General features: G+C 40.2%; 1 protein-coding gene across 5 annotated transcripts in view; it reads left to right on the top strand.

Moving 5' to 3' along the window:
* Positions 1-21,059, top strand: part of VAV3 (vav guanine nucleotide exchange factor 3) — a 212,923-nt gene that overhangs the window by 115,898 nt on the left and 75,966 nt on the right. For all 5 annotated transcript variants that reach the window (XR_014565993.1, XM_083745820.1, XM_083745819.1 and 2 more), the window contains exons 3-15: positions 449-507; positions 718-783; positions 1,550-1,658; positions 3,067-3,159; positions 3,793-3,861; positions 6,322-6,425; positions 8,146-8,245; positions 9,075-9,170; positions 12,503-12,571; positions 13,705-13,791; positions 14,486-14,571; positions 15,380-15,512; positions 15,949-16,058. Coding sequence is in view for 4 of the 5 variants with exons in the window: in XM_083745820.1 (XP_083601946.1) it covers positions 449-507; positions 718-783; positions 1,550-1,658; positions 3,067-3,159; positions 3,793-3,861; positions 6,322-6,425; positions 8,146-8,245; positions 9,075-9,170; positions 12,503-12,571; positions 13,705-13,791; positions 14,486-14,571; positions 15,380-15,512; positions 15,949-16,058 (1,181 nt within the window). In the remaining variant the exon portion in view is untranslated. The remainder of the gene's footprint in view (positions 1-448; positions 508-717; positions 784-1,549; positions 1,659-3,066; positions 3,160-3,792; positions 3,862-6,321; positions 6,426-8,145; positions 8,246-9,074; positions 9,171-12,502; positions 12,572-13,704; positions 13,792-14,485; positions 14,572-15,379; positions 15,513-15,948; positions 16,059-21,059) is intronic.

Genomic DNA, 21,059 nt, shown 5'->3' with positions numbered 1-21,059 from the left:
ATTCTAAGAATTCATGTCTTAAAAATTAAAAAACTAAGCTGGAATTTACTGTTAGTTTTGCTGTGTGTTTCTGGAATATGTTTACTGAGAGACCGGGTTGGACTGAAGCAATGGCTTGTCCTACAGTTCCCCCTTTTGGTGACACGGTAGAAGAGAAATGTTTTCTTCCTCAGCTATTTTGTCCTTATGTTCTGCCATTGTATAAACTGGATTTAATGTTGCTTTGCTTTAAATATTGGTTAAATTTTGAAGTTGCCTTTTTTTTTTTTTTGCTTCTTGCTAAAATTTACAGTAACAGTCCAATTTCTGTTTTCCCTCACTCATTCCCATCCCAACCAATGATAGCATGACATGTTAGCCATTCACACTCATTATTTTATGGCATTTCAATTATGGCATATGGTTTTTATTTCTCTAACTAAACAAATGTTTTCAATTCTTTCTGCAGGTTATAGAAACATTATCCAAGCTTTCCCGCACCCCTATTGCATTAGTCACCGGAATAAGGTACAATGTAGTTGTAGATTCTGTTTTTAACTTTTATCGTGGCTGATAACTTGAGTAACATCTGTGAAATCTTTCTCCATCTAGCAGATGAGTTACAGTTAAATGATGAATGTTAAAATGCTACCACACAGTTGTTTCTTTAAAATGGAGGTGTACTTTAAGAACTGGGTTTATGGCAGTTTTTTTTACTTTTATATTTTGTCTCCACAGGCCGTTTCCTACAGAAGAGAGCGTGAATGATGAAGACATTTACAAAGGCCTTCCAGATTTAATAGAGTAGGTTGTACATTTGTGGACTCTATAGCATCAGTTATGTAAAGGAGAAAATTGAACTGTTTTGACCAATGAACAAAATATACTGTGTTGTACATGTGTCTGCAAAACATCTAATTAGATTCTGCTGCCTGTCGATTACATACAGCCCCCTGAAGAGGTTTTGTGGTCCCTCAAGCCCCCCCCCGCATTTATCCATTTTAATCCCCCCCCTCTCTATATATATTTACTGACTGATCCCATAGGTACTGTGCTGCCAAGAGTTTATTTGTGTCCTCCTATGACCCCTAAATTTATCCATTTAATTGAATTTCCTTCCAATCATTTCTGCGGGGCCCCCCATTGTGATGACAAAAGTTTCTGGTGACCCCATCAGGACCAAAATGTGACATTAAAAGCAGAAACAAAAAAACCCCACAACCATACCAGATTTTTAACAATTTGGCCATGTCCATTTTGACACGTGGCCTTTGGAAGCTGGATCCGAGGTCCCTGTGGCCCAAAAAAGGTTAGCCACCCCTGATCTCAATGGAAGTGAAAGATTTTGTTATTTCCAGAGGAGGATAAGGGGGGCAGAGCAACATTACGCCAGGTTATGTTGCTCTTACCCTCCTTGTCATCCTCCAGAAATAGCAGAACCTTTCAAAAGGGTTAAGACTTCTTCTACATCCCATTGTGCCTATAATTTTAAAAGGCCTAAATGTTCTTCAAATTCTATTGCTAATGTTCTTAATTTTGTTGTCTTTTCTCCTTCCGCTTTGTGTTCTAGTGAAAGTGGTGTAGATGAAGATGAAGACCTTTATGATTGTGTTTATGGGGACGACGAAGGTGGTGAAGTTTATGAAGACCTGATGAAAGCTGAAGCAGCACACCAGCCAGTAGGGTTCAACTCTTTGTTTATTTATTAATTTTTCTATACCACCCTTCATCCGAGGATTCACAGAGTGGTTTACAATATAGAAACACAAAAATACATAGCACAGTAACAAACAAAAACAATAACCCCCATCACCGTTTAAAAGGCCGTAGATTGTTTAATTAGCCAGGGAGAAGAGGAATGTTTTGCCTGGTGCCTAGAGCTATGTAATGAAGGTACAAGGTATGCCTCTCTGGGGAGAGCATTCCACCAGCCGTGAGTCACTGCAGAAAAGGCCCATTCTTGTGTCGCCACCCTCCAGACTTCTCATGGAGGAGGTACATGAAGAAGGGCCTCAGATGATGACCGCTGTGTCTGGTTGCTTTATTGTTTGATAAAACAGAGAGGTAAATCAAACCAGATCACTATAAATAAATATTTGACATTCTTATTTTGAATATTCTTCCTGCTAAGACTACACTGTTGTCTTCTTGTAGTTTTGGGATGGGATTCCTTTCTTTCTTTAAAACAATTGTAGTTGCTTAATTATTTGTTATTATATTATATATCCTTTACCCAACTCCAGTTACAATAGTCAGTTATAGTAATAATGGGATAGGGCATCTTGTGGGAAATATATATGGCAAGAGGACCCCAGCTCTATGGGCTGCCCCATTTGTCTAGCTGTACCTACTGTGGCAGGAGCCTCTCATATTTCTATTCTCTGCCTACTGCAGTCTTCCACATGTTGGTGCTCTTTGGTGTTTTGGACCCCAACTCTCATCAAAGTCTCATCGGTGTATGAGACTTTGAAGCTATCTCTTCTGATCTTTTATTTTTTTAAAAATGAAAATGAAAATGGGGATTAAAAACAAAAAAATTGGAAGAGCTAGCTTCAAATTCTCATACATGTAAGAGTAAGAATGTCAAGAAATTCAAAGTTTGTAATGTCTGCTGACATGTTGAAACCTAAAGCCCTTTCATGCAGAGGCTTGGTGGAAGAAATAAGTCCAGAAATTGGGAAATTATTTGTTGCAAGAGTTTTTGAGTCTGCCACTTCCACCAGCCATTGGCTATGATGGCTGGGGCTGATGGGGAGTTGTAGTCCAAGGCATGAGGTTGGGGAAGGCTGGCCAACAACCCATGTAAAATAATAGTATTGTAAAGCTGGAAAGGGACCACAAGGAATGTGTAGTTCAACCCCCTGCAATGCAGGAACCTTTGGGGGCTCAAAGCCACAACCCTGAAATTCTACCAACTGAGCTAGCTCAGCACATATGTCCCCTGTAGCCCAAATAATAAATCTGAAAACATTTTGTTGCCAATTGACCATAAACTCTGACAGCTGTCAAAGCAATATGTTGTAATAGGAAATTGTCCTGAAATAAACATGTTTCACGTCTACAAATAACTTCTTGTTGGCTTGGCAGAAATGTCCTGAAAACGACATAAGAAGCTGCTGCCTTTCTGAAATAAAACAAACTGAAGAGAAATACACAGAAACATTGGAATCCATTGAAAAGGTAAAGTGACCTGGCAAAACAATCAGGAGACCATTCCAGCTGGGGAGTGCAGAGAAAGGGTGTGGCTGGTGAGGCAGTCTGGGTGGAACACCATTACTCTCCCAGCTTCCCAACACAATGGGCTGCTGGCACATACAGAGAGAGAGAGAGAGAGAGAGAGAGAGAGAGAGAGAGAGAGGCGAGGGGTGAGGTGCCAGGAGCTTGGCCCAGTGCAGCATGCAATCGACCAAGGCAACTATTTGTAAACAAATAATAAACTTCCATAAAAATGGCAAAAGTAGTTTCTTCCCCCAATAGTTTTTATCTGAAACAATCGCAAACACTATAAATAAAGAGGTCACTTGTGATTAGTGGTTAGCCCTTTCATCCTGTGGAATAAAATGTGCCTCCAAATTTAATTAAGGGGGAAAAAAGTGTTCCTTGGCTACCGGAAGTTTGGGCAGCACTGGTTTATACCCATTATCACGTAGGGTATGCAAAGCTAATATAGGCAGTCACAAGACATATGCATCTAGAGTGTGGGGGTCATTGTTACCCTTGCCCTCTCTGAATAGGAATCGCATATTCAGAAATGTCTTTTGTAGTGGGTGGCAAAGTATGTTAATGCAGTATGTGTTCATTTTTCTCTTACAGTTTTTTATGGTTCCCCTGAAAAGGTTTCTGACCACTTCAGAGTTTGAGACAGTATTCATCAACATTCCCGTATGTAATGCCTTGGGATGTTTTGTTTGTTGTCCTCTGTTGTGTGGAAGTCTACAAGATACTGTTTGAGAATACTGTTAGGGTAGAGATAGATGTGATATACAAAAAGGCTTCCTTCTGGTTTCCTGGTTTAATAGGTAGATGGGTTTAGGTAACAACATACAGAAAGGTGGGCACCACCTTGGGTCCCCAGATGTGGATAGATACAACATCTGTGATCCACTGCCAGTTTAGCTCAATGGTCAAGGATGTTGGGGGTTGTAGTTGAGTCACACCTGGAGACCCAAAGTTGAACACTGATCTAGGCAACTATAAAGCATGAAATGAGGAGCCGGTGTACTTGGGGTACTGTAAACTCAGGTGCTTGGTGTGTGAAGTGTGTGTAAAGATAATTCAGAGCAGCTCTGTAATCATCACCTGTCTCATTCATTCATTTATTTTATTTGTATGCCACTTTTCCATGCCAAAAAAAAAAACATGCTCAAAGTGGCTTACAACAAAGAAAACAAGACATTTCAAAACCTAGCAGTGCAAAAAGAATGTCCTAAAACATAGGGGGATGTGGGTGGCGCTGTGGGTTAAACCACAGAGCCTAGGGCTTGCCGATCAGAAGGTCGGTGGTTCAAATCCCTGCGACGGGGTGAGCTCCTGTTTCTCAATCCCTGCTCCTGCCAACCTAGCAGTTCGAAAGCACTTCAAAGTGCAAGTAGATAAATAGGTACCACTCCAGTGGGAAGGTAAACGGCGTTTCCGTGTGCTGCTCTGGTTCGCCAGAAGCAGCTTAGTCATGCTGGCCACATGACCCGGAAGCTGCACACCGGCTCCCTCGGCCAATAAAGCGAGATGAGTGCCGCAACCCCAGAGTCAGTCACGACTGGACCTAATGGTCAGGGGTCCCTTTACCTTTAATAACATAGGAGCCATTAGCAACATCCAGCATCCAATTAAAAAAAAAAATCAAGGGGGCTTTACAGTTTCACCTTAGTCCTAGAAATACCCTTTCCATGATGTTTCTCACAGCAGCGGGCAGAGGGCAGTGTAGCTGATGTTCCTTATGATGTTTGGTAGTCCACAGCTATGAAGAGAGATCTGGTCCTGCATAGTGCACCTGTTTTGCCTTTCCAAGGGACACAGTGGTGCTGTGGTCTAAACCATTGAGCCTCTTGGGCTGGGCTTGCTGGTCGGCGGGTCAAATCCCCGTGACGGGGCGAGCTCCCGTTGCTCTGTCCCAGCTCCTAGCAGTTTGAAAGCACGCCAATGCGAGTAGATAAATAGGTACCGCTGTGGCGAGAAGGTAAACGGGGTTTCCATGCACTCTGGCTTCTGTGATGGTGTTCTGTTGCACCAGAAGCAGTTTAGTCATGCTGGCCACCTGACCCAGAAAGCTGTCTGTGGACAAATGTCACCTCCCTTGGCTTGAAAGGAAGATGAGCGCTGCAACCCCATGGTCGCCTTTGACTGGACTTAACTGTCCAGGGGTCCTTTACCTGTTTTGTGTCCTTAATATGTCTCTGGCCACAAGAGCACTTGACTGTAAATTCTTGAAAGATGAGGGGTTATTTTAGATGGCTCTTATTTCAGCCTTGCAGAGCTTTGTGAATATATATCTGTATATTTATGAGAACACTTGGAAATGTGTAGTATCTACAAACTCTGTAAATAGAAATGTTTATTGCTTTTCCACTCTGCTTGTCTCAGCACCTTCTGTTTCTTGAGCAAGACATTAAGATTTCAGTTAGCTTGTCAGTATGCTGCTATTCAGCTGTCCAGTGTAATGTGCCAAATGATTTTTTGTTGAAGTAGTGGGATGTGAATCTTTAATTCTTTTCTCTCTAAAACCTGGAGCAGGTATAATGCCAACCAGTGACTAGACTGGGCTAGGTGATTGCTTGGCTTCCCTTCCCTTTTTCATGTGTGAATACATCCCATCCTTTGCACCTGGATCTTTCATTAAACTCTGTTTTAAGAAACCGGCTTTAGTTAGGGAAATGAAGCTTAGATTTTTCCTGGGTTCATTTTAACTGTAATAAAAGTTAGTTTCATTCAACAATGGACTTAAATGGAGGGTGCTTGGGGATGGGGATGGATGGGGAAGAGTTTTTGTAGCCTGCAGTCTTAAACCCCAGGTCTGCACCAGGTCCAACATGTTTACTTGCCTTGAAATGTTATAATTTTACCATAGAATTGAGACAAATTCTATGTCTCCAACATAGAGGGGAAGGTGTTTTACATTTCTTAAACATTTGCAGTTTTAAGTTTAATGAGTAGATATATAACTATGTATATTCAAGATATCTTTATTTATTCATTCAAAAGATATAATTCAATTATAAGGTGTCTAGGATGAATCAATCTATGAATTATTTTACTGTATAATTTTACTGTATACGTGAAAACAGTGGCTTTACATGGCAGTATCAAACATAATTGTAGAAGTTTTATTGGATGTTTTTGTTGTAGGATTTGGTGAAAATCCACAGAAGTTTAACACAGGATATTCATGAATCCATTGTAAACAAAAGTGACCAGAACCTGTATCAAATTTTTATAAGCTACAAGGAAAGGTAATTACCGAGTTTTTAAAATGCACGATGTCAATAACTTTAACATAAGCTATTCATATTCCTTTATGCATTAGAAATATACTCTTGTTTTGTGTAGTGTGCTTTTAGAGAAACTGTATTTAATTTTTTATTATAACCAGAAATAGTATGTGTAACATAACATATAGCTTTAAATGTGCTGAATGCTAAACCAAATTTCAGAGAGCATTATTCTTTAGTATATACTGTGTCAGTCTCCCTGTTCTCTGTTCATATGTTGTTACAGTGCTGTTTTCTTTTCACAACTCTCAGCCTTATTTTGCATAAAATAATGTCATGTTATCTCAAAGTGCAATACACATATTGATGAATAGGCTACATGCTGCTCAGATGTTATCTATTTTGACAATCTAACCTCGTCATCCTCTTCTCTTGATCTTAAATAACCAAGAACCTATGACTGATGCAAAACACTGTTATTTGCTCCATGACTTTATCAGGGCTCTGTGTGCCTTAGCATCCACTCTTTCACATTAACCTTCAGTAGCTTCACATCCTACCATCTTCCAGGAACCAGGGAGGGAATAGATGGCTAGGGAGAGAAGCAAGCCTGTTCACTTCCTTCCTGTGAATGCTAATCAGGAAGAGGCATATGGGAAAGTTCTGTATCCTGACTCTCAATAATTTTCTATGCTGTGTTCTCTTGATCTTTTACTGATCTACATTTTCAGATACCTTTGAAGCATAGAATTATTAGGTTTGCATCATTTCATAAAGCAAGCAGGATTAAATTCATGTTTTGAATGCTGGTCCGTGTTTTGTTTTGTTTTGTTTATTAACACAGCTTCTTGCACAAAGCAAGTAAGTTAGCATTTTGGGGCAAAGGCTTGGATAGACATGTGAGCTTTCCATAGATGGGGAGTTTTTGATTCACCCATGACATGCACTTTGCTTGTATTCTGAAGTGGGTCAACCCCAGGTAGGTTGTGTTTGTAGGGCTTGGTTTTCATTTATATTCCCTTACAACGGGATTCAGAGCAATGGTAAGACTGAGAACTGAACATCACAAATACTTGAAACATTATTATTATGGTTGCAAGAAGCCCTTTTTAAATGCAGAAAAAGTTAATGGAAAAGAATAGCTTGTTGCACAAGGGAGTTTTGAAATTATTGTGCTTTCCTTTCCATAGCTTATGAAAATCTGTCAAAGTAAGTCTGTCTGGTCTTTGTGACTATTGCCACTTGGTTCTTTGAGCCAACATGTTATTATCTTGACTTAAATGCTCATATAACGTAAACTGGTATGCTTGCCCTGCTGTTGCTATAAAAAAGGACTCGGTGTAATTAATCTGGTGCTAATCCTACACTGCAGAGTATTATTCATCAAATCCTTTGAAGTCTGCCCATTAACATAACAAATACTAATAAGACTTGTTCTGTTCCAAAAGGTTTTTGCAGCTGTATTTTTAAGTTAATAAAATGTAGGCATTAAACCACAGCACATACTTTGAAGTGGGTGTTACACTTTTGAACACCTGTAGAGACTGACACACACATTCCTAAGAGGCCAATCTGTATGCAATGATGGCAGTCTATGGTAGAACAAGAATGATGGGATGCAGCTGGAAAACAGCAGCCCCTTCCAGGGTTGGGGTGTAAGAAGACAAAGCCTTGTGTGGAAATTGAAGTTGGTGGAGTTGATAAAAAGATTAATTGCTTGTTCTCTTTCTTCTTGATCTAGATTAGTTATTTATGGGCAGTACTGCAGTCAAGTAGAAACAGCTATATCCTGTTTGGATAACATTTCCAAGACCAAAGAAGATGTTAAATTGAAACTGGAGGTATCACTGCAATTTCTCTTCTTAAAAACAAACAAACAAACAAACAAACAAACAAACAAACAAACAAACAAACAAACTGTACCTTGATCTCGAATCGTAGCATGGAGAGTATGGATTGTATTCACCTACGTTCTACCCACAGTGACCCGCTGAAGTCAATGCACATAATTTAGTCCATTAATTTCAGTGACTGACAACCCTATATTTCAATCTATGTCTTATGAGTTCATTTCTACAAAATTGGAGTTAGGCCTGTGGTAGGATCCTGAGGTGGTAGAGTGAATTGCCCATATTTGAATTTTTTCCCATAGGAGGAAAAAACCCTCCCACATTTCAGGTAGAAATGTTGTGAGCTATCCCACTTCTTGCTGTCATGCATTTTTATATGGGGGGAGTTCTTATACAAGAGAGTATGAAAAAGCACCCCATCACCTCTTGTCTGAAGAGACAAATTCATGGGGGATAAGGTTAGTAATGCCTACTAGCCATCATGGCTATGTTCTGTCTCCACTGTTGGAGGCAGTGTGCTTCTGAATGCCAGTTCCCAGGAATCATGAGTTAGAGAGTGCTGTTGCACTCAGGTCCTGCTTTGGAATTCCATAAGCAACCAGCTGCTGTGAGAGTAAGATACTGGACCAGATGGGCCCATTCGCTTGATCCTGTAGACCTTATGTTCTTATGTGATACAGTCCATTCTGTAACCTCAGAACTCTACCATCCTGTTGCCACCAGTTTGGATAACTGGTCTGCCTGCTTCAGAAAATTAAAGATGTTACTTTGCTGCATTGATTATACCAAGTCATATCGAACCCTTTGCTTCTTTAAATAGGAATGTTCCAAAAGAGCCAATAATGGGAAGTTTACTTTGCGGGATCTTCTTGTGGTTCCAATGCAGCGAGTTCTGAAATACCATCTTCTGCTCCAGGTACTTCACCTTTAAATTATATGAACTTCACATTGTTTTTATCAGTTATCAACCAGTAGCTCAGGTTGCCGCCCAACTAGCACAGCTATTATGGAACTTTTCCAGTTCGAATTGTGGTCATGTTAGTGCCACAGATTGTGTTTTCCATTCAAAGCACAAAGTGGTAGGTCAGAAGTCCTAAACCTAGTGCCATTCAGAATACCCTGCCAAATTTACTCTGCTTTCTTTTGTTGGCTTTTTTTGTTTCCTTTCCATTGGCTGTACGCTCGCCCTCTTTGGTGTGGAGTACTTGCCTCTGTTGTTGTTGTTGTTGTTGTATCTTCCCTTGATATGCAACATAGTTGCCTCTCAGGATCAGTGCTAGTTCTCTCCCCACTTCCAGTCTCCTTAGCTTATTCAGTTTTTTTCTCATTGCAGCAAGAAAATAATAATAATAATAATAATTTTTATTTGTATCCCACCCTCCCCGTCCAAAGCCAGGCTCAGAGCTGCTAACAACAGGTAAAAATAGCACAGTGTATATAAAATTGCACAATCAATTAATTAAAATACATTCTAGATTCAATTCACAATCAAATTAATGACAACCATTGGGTTAGAGTTCTCTGAAGATTACAGAAGGAGAGGGGGCGGGGCAGACTGTGCCTTGGCCAAAGGCCTGGTGGAATAGCTCCGTCTTGCAGGCCCTGTGGAAAGATGTCAAGTCTTTCTCTAAAAGAGAATAACACCAGTCACAGAATAAAATCAAAATAAAATAAGCAGCAGGTAATGACGCTACTACAACGTATCGGAAGAGTAGCGTAAATATTTAAAACCTGGAAAATGAAAATCTCACCTGCTACACATTGTATCATTTAGTACAGGGCAACCTCCCCCCCCCCCCCCGCCCATGGCTTCATTCCCTTGCAGATAATCTCTGTTTCTGTCTTAATATGATCACAATCACTGACTGTTTCTCTCTCTTTTTCATGTTTGTGAAACAAAGAGATGCAATAGTGGTGGTGGTCTTAAGAGAGAGATTGCATGTGCAGGTGTGATCTTAACCTTGCCCCCTCCGCCTCATCACCTGCTTGCCAAGGGCTGCAGCTTGTTGCATTGAGCTAGTCAGTGTTTTCACATTGTGAGTTTCCCCACCCATGAGCCATGTCACTGACGTTCATTGGCAAGAACAGCATGATGGTCCTGACTCATGCAGAGAGTTGTATTAATGATGCACCTGTCAAGGGGTGGGCAACTTGCCCTAGGGATTTCAAGTCGCATGATAATTGCAGTAAAACACTGAGAATAAACCACAGAAGAGTGCCATTATTTAGAAAGATTCCCTAAGCCTGTTGGACAATAATTTAAGACTGATTTCGCAGTAACTTGAGTCAAAATACAACAAAACAATAATAAAATAATCTGGTGCATTCAGATAGTGCTACCAAGCTGATGCTAGGTGATGCTTTTCATGTGTGCCTCTGCTTTTTGAAGTTGAAGCTGGACAAGGCTCAAGCACTTCCTAGCCTATTTTCTTGCTGTACTGAATTATAATAAAGCAATAGTTATTTTGAATGCTTCCCATTATAACCCATGGAGCTTGTGGCTTCTGTGCAGTTAGTCCTATAATGAGGCTAGAGAGTCCTATAAATATCATTTGATAGCTGTGCTGGGAGACTCATTAGTTCAGTTGCAAGGAAATATATTACTCCATTAGACTGTCAGCTTTGCTGATGCTTATAAAACATCATTTTAAAAAGAACTTCTACCTGTGCAAGAAGCAATTTCTCCCCCTTCCCTTTGCAGTGTTCTTTTCCAATGTGTATATCATGCTTCCTGAAATGCATCTGAGTGAACTGAGTTTCCAGCATGGTTTAACAGTTAATCCTTCCTCCTAGGGAACTCTGGGAATTGTAGTTCTTATGAGAGGATTGGAAGCTTTCTAACAACTCTCAGCACACTTAAAAAAACTACAATCCCTAGGATTCTTTGTGGAAGCCATGACTGCTTAAGGTGCTATGATACTCCTTTAAATGTATATTTCAGAAGGGTCCTGCATTGTCTGAAACCAATGATACAAGTTAGTCACTGATTGCAATGGGGGCTCAGTTCAGTAAACTGGTCTAATTCCCCTTCCAAACATTTACTTTCCCCCCTAATTCTTGTTATAGTACTTTCCAGTGCTACTTGAAGTATTTGTAGCCATTCCCATTAAGACTGAAACCTAGATAGGAAATTTTAGGCAGAAAGGCCCATCTAAATTTCTGCCCTTTTCCTTGATGCTCAAGAATGAAAGGATTCTTGAAAGAAATCTGCTTTCCATGATATCATTGAATACGCAGTCCAGTAATGGAGAAAGGCAACTGAACATGTAAAAGGATTGGCTATTGAGGATGAGTTAGGGAATAATTTGCCTTGTGAGATTTTAGGAGTTACATACCAATTTTGAAGTGTTTGTAAATAAGTATGGGGAAGTGTAGATCAGTTACACAAAAACACACAGGGTATAGGAGGAAGGGGATATCAGCATAATCCCCTGTATATATACTCATGGTGCTTCCAGACTTTTGCCTTTTTTGGGTGGGATTCAGTCACATACTGGTAAATTCACATTGTACAATTAAAGCTGATTTGGAGCTCATGGGCAACAAAACAGCCTTTCCCCCAAAGATCAGACCTTTGGCAACAAGGAAAGTGTGGACTAGTACTTGCTTGACATAGGATCATCTAGCTCATTCAATAGTCATTGTCATATAATCTCCTTGCAAATAAATCAGGATGAGTGCTTAATAAATAGGCCATCTGTAAGCCCCCTTAGCAGTGAAACCCATTTATTTCGTATTCTCTGGTAAGTCTGCCTGATTGCAGCCTAAATAAATGTGTAAGAAAAAAATATATGAATAGATAAAATTAGCTTGGAATTGTGATGAATTTCTATGAAATTTAACTCATGTTCTGAAATGAAAATTAATCCCATGGGCTTTTGCAATTTTGCCCTCCCAAACTCTGAGGGTAAAACATGAAAATTTAATCTCAAAGTTATTGAGAAGGCTGTTTTTCAGATCCTTAGATTTGGTACTGTTATGTGGAGGGCAACATTCCAGATATAGGCTTTAATAGTGAAAACCGTGTTTCACTTCATGTCTTGAATAAAAGCATGTGGGATATAGCATATGCATAATATACGGTACCTCATATTATGGGCTTTTACAGATAATGATGAGATCAGCCCATCATTTTCTTCCTAAGGCAAAATGGTTCTGTTTTTAAATACTGATAAGTTCAGCATTTTTAAAAATGTCTTGAATGGCCGATAGCTATCACAAGAAATGTCTGTGTATTCTTCAATACAGGAGTTGGTAAAACATACTAGTGACCAAACTGAGAAGAACAATCTGAAACAGGCACTTGATGCAATGAAGGTAAGTGCGACTAACAGATTGGATATGTAAACTCTCTCTGGCGTAAAATTGTAAGAGTCTTTTCTGGAGAGAAATTAAATATATATCTACCTGTAACATGTTGTTTCTGCATTACTGCACACCAGCTCATATGTTCACTAATACCCAAAAGCAGGTGCAGAGTTTTCCCAATTCAGAGCGAAGCTCATCAGAACAAATTAATATTGATGTTTGAAAGGAAAAGACTCTATAGCTTTGTTGTGTGTCAAATGCATGTTAACTTCAGTCCGCTTGATTGCACATTGTTTCTCTTATTTAAAGCACAAAATATAATGCAAACCTATATAAGAAACTGACTTACACACTGAGCCAGACCATGGGTTCTAGTTCAGTATAGTCTACACTAACCGGCAACACCTCTCCAGAGTCTCAGGCACCAAGTCTCTCTCAGCCCTCCTTGCAGATGCTGGGATTGAATCTCATATCTTCTAGATAGGAAGCAGATGCTCTGTCGTTGAGCTATGACCCCATCTAAATCATCTACGTGCATGGCATGCATAATTGGTTTGACTACACATCTCTAGTTTTATTCCTAGCTTTATATTATCTGTTGAGTCAGTTCATGGAGGGAGATCAGTCTTGCAGCCATTCTAACTGTGTTGCTGCAGGAAGATTTTCTGAAAAAAAGCTTTCATGTTCAGTTTTCGAAGTGAGCATATGAGCTATTGCTATATGATTAAATTGTTTCTGGAGCTCTTAGTTCTGAGCCCTCTTTGGTTTTTGACTGTCTTAAGCATACTGTGTGTTCTCACACTGTGGTAGAAAGAGGTTTACACTTAAAGGTGTGCTATGTTCTCTCTGCCTCACAAAGGAAGTATGAACAGGCTGTTCATCTCCTACTTCTCCCTCACTACAGAAAAATTAGTCAAGGAAACTTGATTGACCTGACACATGGTACTGTCCACATGATATGCAGGGTGGGTGATGTGTCTCACAATTTATATTTATGTACAGTTTGTACCTGCTAATGTTTTAATACATAACTGCTTCTACTGTAGCTTGGGAAGTGTCTCTTAGTAGTCAATTTATCTAATTAAGTGTAACAATTTAGCCCATGGCTGTTGCACCTCAGATATCTCTCTTCTGTGTTTTAGGACTTGGCACAGTATGTAAATGAAGTGAAGCGAGATAATGAAACCCTCCGTGAAATTAAACAATTTCAGTCATCAATTGAGAATTTGGTATGTCTCCGTCTCGTGTTACCCTTCAAACTTTGTATGTTGTTTTTACTGTTCCTTTTCGGGGTGATCTTTCCGCTGCTTCATTCTTAAAAGTAGGAGCTTGGACAAAGGGAAAGTGAGCTTGAGCACACAGAGAGCTGAGAGTGAAAATCCTGGCAGGACTGGAATTGGAGTCAGAGTGGAGTTCTGGGGCCAACTGAGAGAGGCAGGATGAATGGCAGGCCCAGAGGCAGAGCCAAGCTGTTGCAAGTGGGGCTGGAACATAGATGCAGGAAAGCAGTAATCAGGTAAATAAGGAAGTTGGAAGAAGAGGAACATGGAAGCTGAGGGATGTAAATAACCTAGATCAGCACTAGAGATCCATAAAGGCAAGGCAGGAGTCTGATGGTTGACCTGAAAGTATATAGGTCAATCAGGTCAGAAGGGACCAAGTGAGCTTCTTGCATGTTTCCAGGGTGATGGAGATTATGGTGGTGGAAAACTTTGGTGAAACTGGAAAAGGCAATGTTGCTTTCTTATTTCTGCCACTCTGCAATCTTAAGTGGCTCTAAAAAGAATCTTTGGAGTAGCTTGGGGGACAATTTTTTTTTTAAAAAAATATAGCTTGGATAGGTTCATAGCACCAAGGTGGTTCTTGAAGAAAAGATGCTGCCAGTGAACTCTTAAGTAATTCATGCTATTTTTACATTTTCAGAACCAGTCACTTTTACTGTATGGACGACCACAGGGTGATGGTGAAATAAGAATAACAACTCTGGACAAAAGGGCAAGGCAGGATAGGTGAGCAGAGTATGAGGCTTTCTTTTTTAAAACAAAGCAAAACAAGGTGTGTCATTTACACTGGATAAATGCTCTTGAAATATGGCAGAACTGTTGTGTATGTTAAATTGTTGTGCAGCAAGAGGTTTAATTTACCTCCATATTTTGGATAAAGCTCCAACTAGACTAGGACTGTCCTGATTTTTGTAGGTTTTGTTTTTCAAGCAAAAGGTGTCATTTGTTTGCAGGCAGGGGCAGTGCTCCTTAGGCAAAAAATGTTCTAGCTACAGAACTGCCTTCTCTTAGCAAGTCACTTCTCAAGGCAGGGATAGTTATATTGCACATATTACTGAGGGTTGCCTTCTTTAAAGTGGTTGCTGTACTTGTTCTACCCCATCCATGTGTACCTTGAAAGACTGATGAAATGTAAACTCTCTTAGTGTGGTGAGATCATGCTTTATTAATAAGGTCCCCACACTTTTCGACTGAACCTTAAATTTATCTCCTGTGAATTTTGATCTGTAATATTCTTTCAATATTCAGATATTTGACTTAGATATTGGATAGCAATATTTAAGATCAGTATATTTAGCAACATTAGAAGGTTTATGCCATTTGGCTTCCTGCAGAACCTGATAGCTGACATATGACCATGGGACTTAATGCATGCCAATGGCATGTAATAGTTGCCATGCAGTGATGTGTGACATTTATCAATGTGCTGTACATATAATGCACATATAATGTGTGATAATTGTTGTTGGAATTCAGGTAATATTGGAAAAGACAGCTTATGACATGTGATTTTATTTTATTTTCTGCTTCACAGGCATATATTCTTATTTGACTTGGCTGTAATTGTATGCAAACGGCGAGGTGATAATTATGAAATGAAGGAAATAATTGATCTTCAGGAGTACAAAATAGCCAATAACCCCACCACAGACAAAGAGAACAAAAAGGTAAAAAGATGTTCTGCTGAAATTTGTAGAGCTTTGCAGTATTTAAGAGGTTTAAAGCATTCCCTTCCATGTTTATTTATCCACAAACCCCCATCAGAAATAAATGTTTTGTTTACTTTTTATAAGGACCTTTTTATGTGGGTGGGGGGCCCCCCCTCAAAAACATAACACCTGGAATCATGAATGTTATTACCTTATTCTGCATAGTGTTTCTAATGGCTCTAAAATGTGTATGACGACTGAGTAGACACATAAATTGTGTTGTATGAAGCTTTGGAAACACACCAAAGCTTTATGTAAATGCTAGCTATTACTGTTATATATTAGTCATTGTAATTGGACTGGAAATAGGCAGTGTTTGGCCTTCAGATGTTCTGAGGCAGCTGCACATGAATTCTTCATAGATAACCTTTGCATTGCCTTGTCCTTTAAACAGTGGTCCTATGGCTTCTACCTCATCCACATACAAGGCCAAAATGGGCTAGAATTCTACTGCAAAACGAAAGATTTGAAGAAAAAGTGGCTGGAGCAGTTTGAAATGGCACTGTGAGTACTGCACATGTAATTAATTTCATAATGCACCAATGATTTGACAGTGTTTATGACCATGCAGTCATTTCAAATATACTTGCCTCAAAAGCCTCCAAGCTTCCAAAAGCGAAATTCTTCCAAGGAAAGGAAGAGGGAGCTCTAAGCTATGTTTTGGTAGCCCGCTTTCCTCTAAAGCTTATGCCTTAGTGCTCCAGTATCTAGGGAACATATTAATGGATTTAGCAATAAATATTTAACATAATTGTGGCTGATTTTGCTATCATTGCCTTGGTAAACTAAAATGTATTACTAAGGGAGATGGGGATGCTGGCATTTTTCCTAGTGGCTTCTAACTAATTTATTATGTGGTATTTGGATCAGGTTTCTTGGTTTTATTAAATTTATCTTCAAGGATTTGATTCTCTGCTTTTTAACACAACAACAACAACAACAGTTTATGTATTACAGAATCCTTTCAAAGAAATATAAAAAGTGTGTGCTCCACATTGGAACTATATCTGTTTTGTATCTTACGTTTGCCAACAGCCTCTTCCCCCCCTCCGCCCCCCAATCAATTATTATGCCATTTCTTTGATTTCTGATTTACTTCATGAAGTACCAAATAAAGCTCTAACAATAAATAAATAAAACTCTTGAGAGGAGCTGCTTTGTAGCTTAGGAACAAGGGATTTCCTTCACCATTTTTTCCAAGGATTTCCATTCGTCTTCAGTACAGAAGATTTACACCTCCTGGTTCAATTGTCATTAAATAGTTATCAGTAAACCTGGATTTCATGTGATGTGCAGTATGCTGGTGTTCGCTGCTCAAAAGCCTCTGCTTTTCTCCTCACTCTGCTCCTGTTGTTGGCACACAAGGGAGGAAACAAACCACATAATGGCTTTGTGATAGGCCAGGGTACCAGCCATGGCTTCCATTTCTGGTTTGTTTGGAAGAAAACTGTTATGTACTGAAGTTCTCACCCTGGGCCAGCAGGGAGATACTGTAGATGGTTTTCACTCAGGTCCACATATGCAAATAAGGGATTGAAAGTGACGTTCAGTGATTGGATAGTTACAGAAAGTGGTTACTGTTGCGTTCTAGTGGAGCTCTATATAAGCAAGCTGGCTGAACCCTTCAGTTCAGTTCTGTTCTGGCTTGTGAATAAACAAGAGCTGTTTGAAGAATCGCTGTGTCGTCTGATATGTTCACCCACAACTTAACAGAAACATACTTCCCATACAGACTAGCCCTGTGCCCTCAGAGCAATATCAGAGACACTGCTCTGTGTCCTTCCACTATTTAAGGTGCAACAGGTGAGCGCAGGAATAAGGGCCTTTTCAGTCATGGTTAGTATACTACAGAGCATCCATGTCTGGCCTGATACTTATTTATTACATTTTTATCCATCCATCCATTCCTCCAACAATGTCAAGGTAGCATGTACTTCATCCTCTTCACAGCCCTGTGAGGTTGGTAAGACTAAGACAGAATGAATGATCTACGCTTCACAACTGAGTGGAGATTACAACCTGGTTCTCCCCAACTCTAGTCTGAAACACACACTGTTGCACCATGTACAGTGGTACCTCAGGTTACATACGCTTCAGGTTACAGACTCCGCTAACCCAGAAATAGTGCTTAAGGTTAAGAACTTTGCTTCAGGATGAGAACAGAAATTGTGCTCCGGCGGTGCAGCGGCAGCAGGAGGCTCCATTAGCTAAAGTGGTACTTCAGGTTAAGAACAGTTTCAGGTTAAGTACGGGTCTCCGGAACGAATTAAGTACTTAACCTAAGGTACCACTGTACTTGACAAAGCAGTGAAGATGTGGGGTTATTTCAGCCTGCATTTGGGTTGTATGGTAAAGGATTTGGGACCCAGGGGCTTAGTTTGGGTTTCATATGTTGTTGCATATATTTTTTTTAATTCACTGCCTTGTTACATGATTGTTAGGCAGTTTCGTTTGTGAGGTAGTTTTAGTATTTGTACCCCCGTATTATATAGATGGGCAGCCGAGAAAGAGTAGCACCAAATCAATTTACGCCAGGGACTCCTCGTATGTAGCTCAACCTTTAAGTTATTATTTGACACCAACTTTGCTTCTGATGATGACAATATAAGGAAGTGTTGCTTCTGCTTGGGTAATAGTTCCTTTTTCCAAAAGCTAGCACTTTATCATGTGTTCCTAAACAGAGATAGCAAGAACTTGATTATTTCCACCAGCTCAAATGACCCAGCAAGCACATTGCATACATTTTAAGTGAATCAACAATTGACGCTGTGAGTGATTTACTTAGCTTCTGCTGCTGTTTTGATGAAGACATTAGTGCTTTTAATGCCTTCCAGTTGTCTGCTTTCCTGCACGTATGCTGTCAGCTATTAAAACCTCACAGGCTTGTAAAAGTGTTGGGCGTCAGCCAACAAGCAGCACTACTCATAACCCTCCTTTAGTAAAGGTGATTTGTTGTTGTTGATTATCATAACTGAATAGAACCAAGGGATTTGGAGGCTCACTATAGCTTAATGCGCTTGACTTCTCTGTGGGTTCCATTTTGGCTTACTCTGGATTGAAAATTAGATTAGCGGTTTCCCAGCCAATACATTCCTCTTGGGGGCCCTGTCCACACCAAACCTGGCTGAACACTCTTCTTTATGAAGAAGAAGAAGAAGAGTTTGGACTTGATATCCCGCCTTTCACTCCCCTTCAGGAGTCTCAAAGCGGCTAACATTCTCCTTTCCCTTCCTCCCCCACAACAAACACTCTGTGAGGTGAGTGGGGCTGAGAGACTTCAGAGAAGTGTGACTAGCCCAAGGTCACCCAGCAGCTGCATGTGGAGGAGCGGAGACTCAAAACCGGTTCCCCAGATTACAAGACTACCACTCTTAACCACTACACCACACTGGCTCTCAGCCTGCAGTCTAAAGAGCACAGGTCCAAAGCAATCTACAGTGTTGCTTTCTAGGCTGCATTGGTACTTTTCATCTTTGTATATCGAAACACGTAATGCCTATCTTTCAAAATTTGGCAACCACTAATGTTCAGTATGCTCAAGTGAGGGATATCGCACATACATTCCCATGCAACTAAAGCTCTTCCACATCCCCTTGTGGATTTGTTAAAATATCTGTTACTGTTTCATGTTCCTTTCTCCTCCGAACACTTAGGAAGCAAAAATGACTTACATCACATTTGAGAGGCTGGCTCCAATGAGGGATATTTGGGATACACACTGTTATTCTGCTTTGTTTGTTTCTGATTCAAATCTTTAAAAAAAGAGCATTCAGACTCTCTGGTGGGAGAAAAACCACATAAGTTTCTTCAGATGCTGTAGTCTATGTGGGGACAGAAAGCACGAACCACTTGCTGTTTCTTGTTTGTGTTTCTATGTTTAAGGATAATTTTTTTAATTATCTGTGTTCTTAAAAAAAAAAGCAACTCAAACTACCCTAACTCCAAAAGAACTTGGCCATTTCCCCAAGCCAATCTGAGGCACAGAAAAATGACCATACCTACATCTCCAAAATGCCTTGACACCAACCTCCACACCCAAAACACCCTTCTCTTTCCCTTCCTTGGCAAGGGGCGGTGACTGGAGTAGAGGTAGGGGGCATGTGGAGAATGGAGAAAGGCTTGTCCCTTGCTTCCCTTCCTCATTCACTCACTAGCATGCCGATGAGTGGTGAACTGGGGTGCAAAAGTGTGGAGAACTATTGGATATGCAGGTCTCCTGAGAGCTGTTGACATTGACTTATTTCCTTTCCTAAGTTACACCACTGACTTAGAACAGTGGGTTTAGTTATTCTGTTGTCATTCAGAGGACCATTTCAGGGTTCTCCTGATTGTAATCCTTCCCCTGAACCTTCAGTCAGTGGATCAAGGACAAAGACCTATAACTGAAAAGATTGTAGAATTGTGGGGCTGTGACCATCTTGAGGCATTTCCAGCCTTCTTGAATTCTGGTGCCTCAGGTGCCACCTATGAGTGCCTATAATGAAAGCTGGCCTACAAGTTGTACCAGCTCTGAATTTTCCTGAAACTGAGCAATGGCATGAAAACCGTTACAGACAAGCAGGAAGATGTTTTTTGTGGGGTTTTAAATCTGTAATTGTGCGATTTTAAATCACAGCGGGTGTGTTTGTGTGAGCTGTCCTTCCCCTGAGGTAACTCTACTCACTTCAGGCTTTGATACTGGAAGTAAATTCAATTGGGTGAAAATAAATCAGAGAGAAGCATTCTGTAGGAGTGCTCAGCACAACCCGCTCATATGCCCCTCTACGCAGGGGCAACATTCAAAAGACCCAAACAAAGAAGAATTCATGACGTAAAAGGCTGGCAGACACTGTGACGTTTATCATAGGTAAGGGGCTGGCATTAAATAATGTTTGGGGGAAATGATAACTTTGTAATACAGATGAGCATTGGGAGCTGGGCAAATTCATAATAATTATGAACTTCATCAACATCAGGGTTCTTTCCTTAAAAAAATGTTTTAATCATCACTGAGAGGATCAGGAAGCAGTATAGGTTAGTATGCAAGTCAAGGATGTAAAATATTGATTTACTGGCAGTATATTTTCTGCACTGTGTTATTCCCACACACGGACCACACATGCATGCACTCTCGCTCTGCTGTGCAGTGAACAGATGGTTTCACTGAGCTGTTCACAATTACATCCGGATAGCTTTGCTTGAGAGCCTGTGGATGCTTGACTTGGGACTTATCAGAGTGTAAACTCAGCATGTAGTTTACCTCAGAAGCTTTCTATTTCAATCCACTGTGCAGCATCTTAAGCTCTCACTTAGGTTAAATTTCACCTGTCATGATGATGACTAGCTCATTCATTTCTTTAAGGTCTTCCGGCTCTTCCTCACAACCCTCCTTAATCCTCTCTGAAATTTTTTTCATCAGCAGAATTTTCCACTTCATTATTCAAGCCTTCTTCCAGGCCATTAAAAAACAAACATTTTTCTGTTTTCACATGGTGATGGCTCCTTCCAAGGTACGCAGAAGAAAAT

Source organism: Podarcis gaigeae (genome assembly GCF_964106915.1).
Source record: "Podarcis gaigeae genome assembly, chromosome: 6".
Classification (NCBI taxonomy): Eukaryota; Metazoa; Chordata; class Lepidosauria; order Squamata; family Lacertidae; genus Podarcis; species Podarcis gaigeae.
This window is presented reverse-complemented; position numbering and strand designations above follow the sequence as displayed.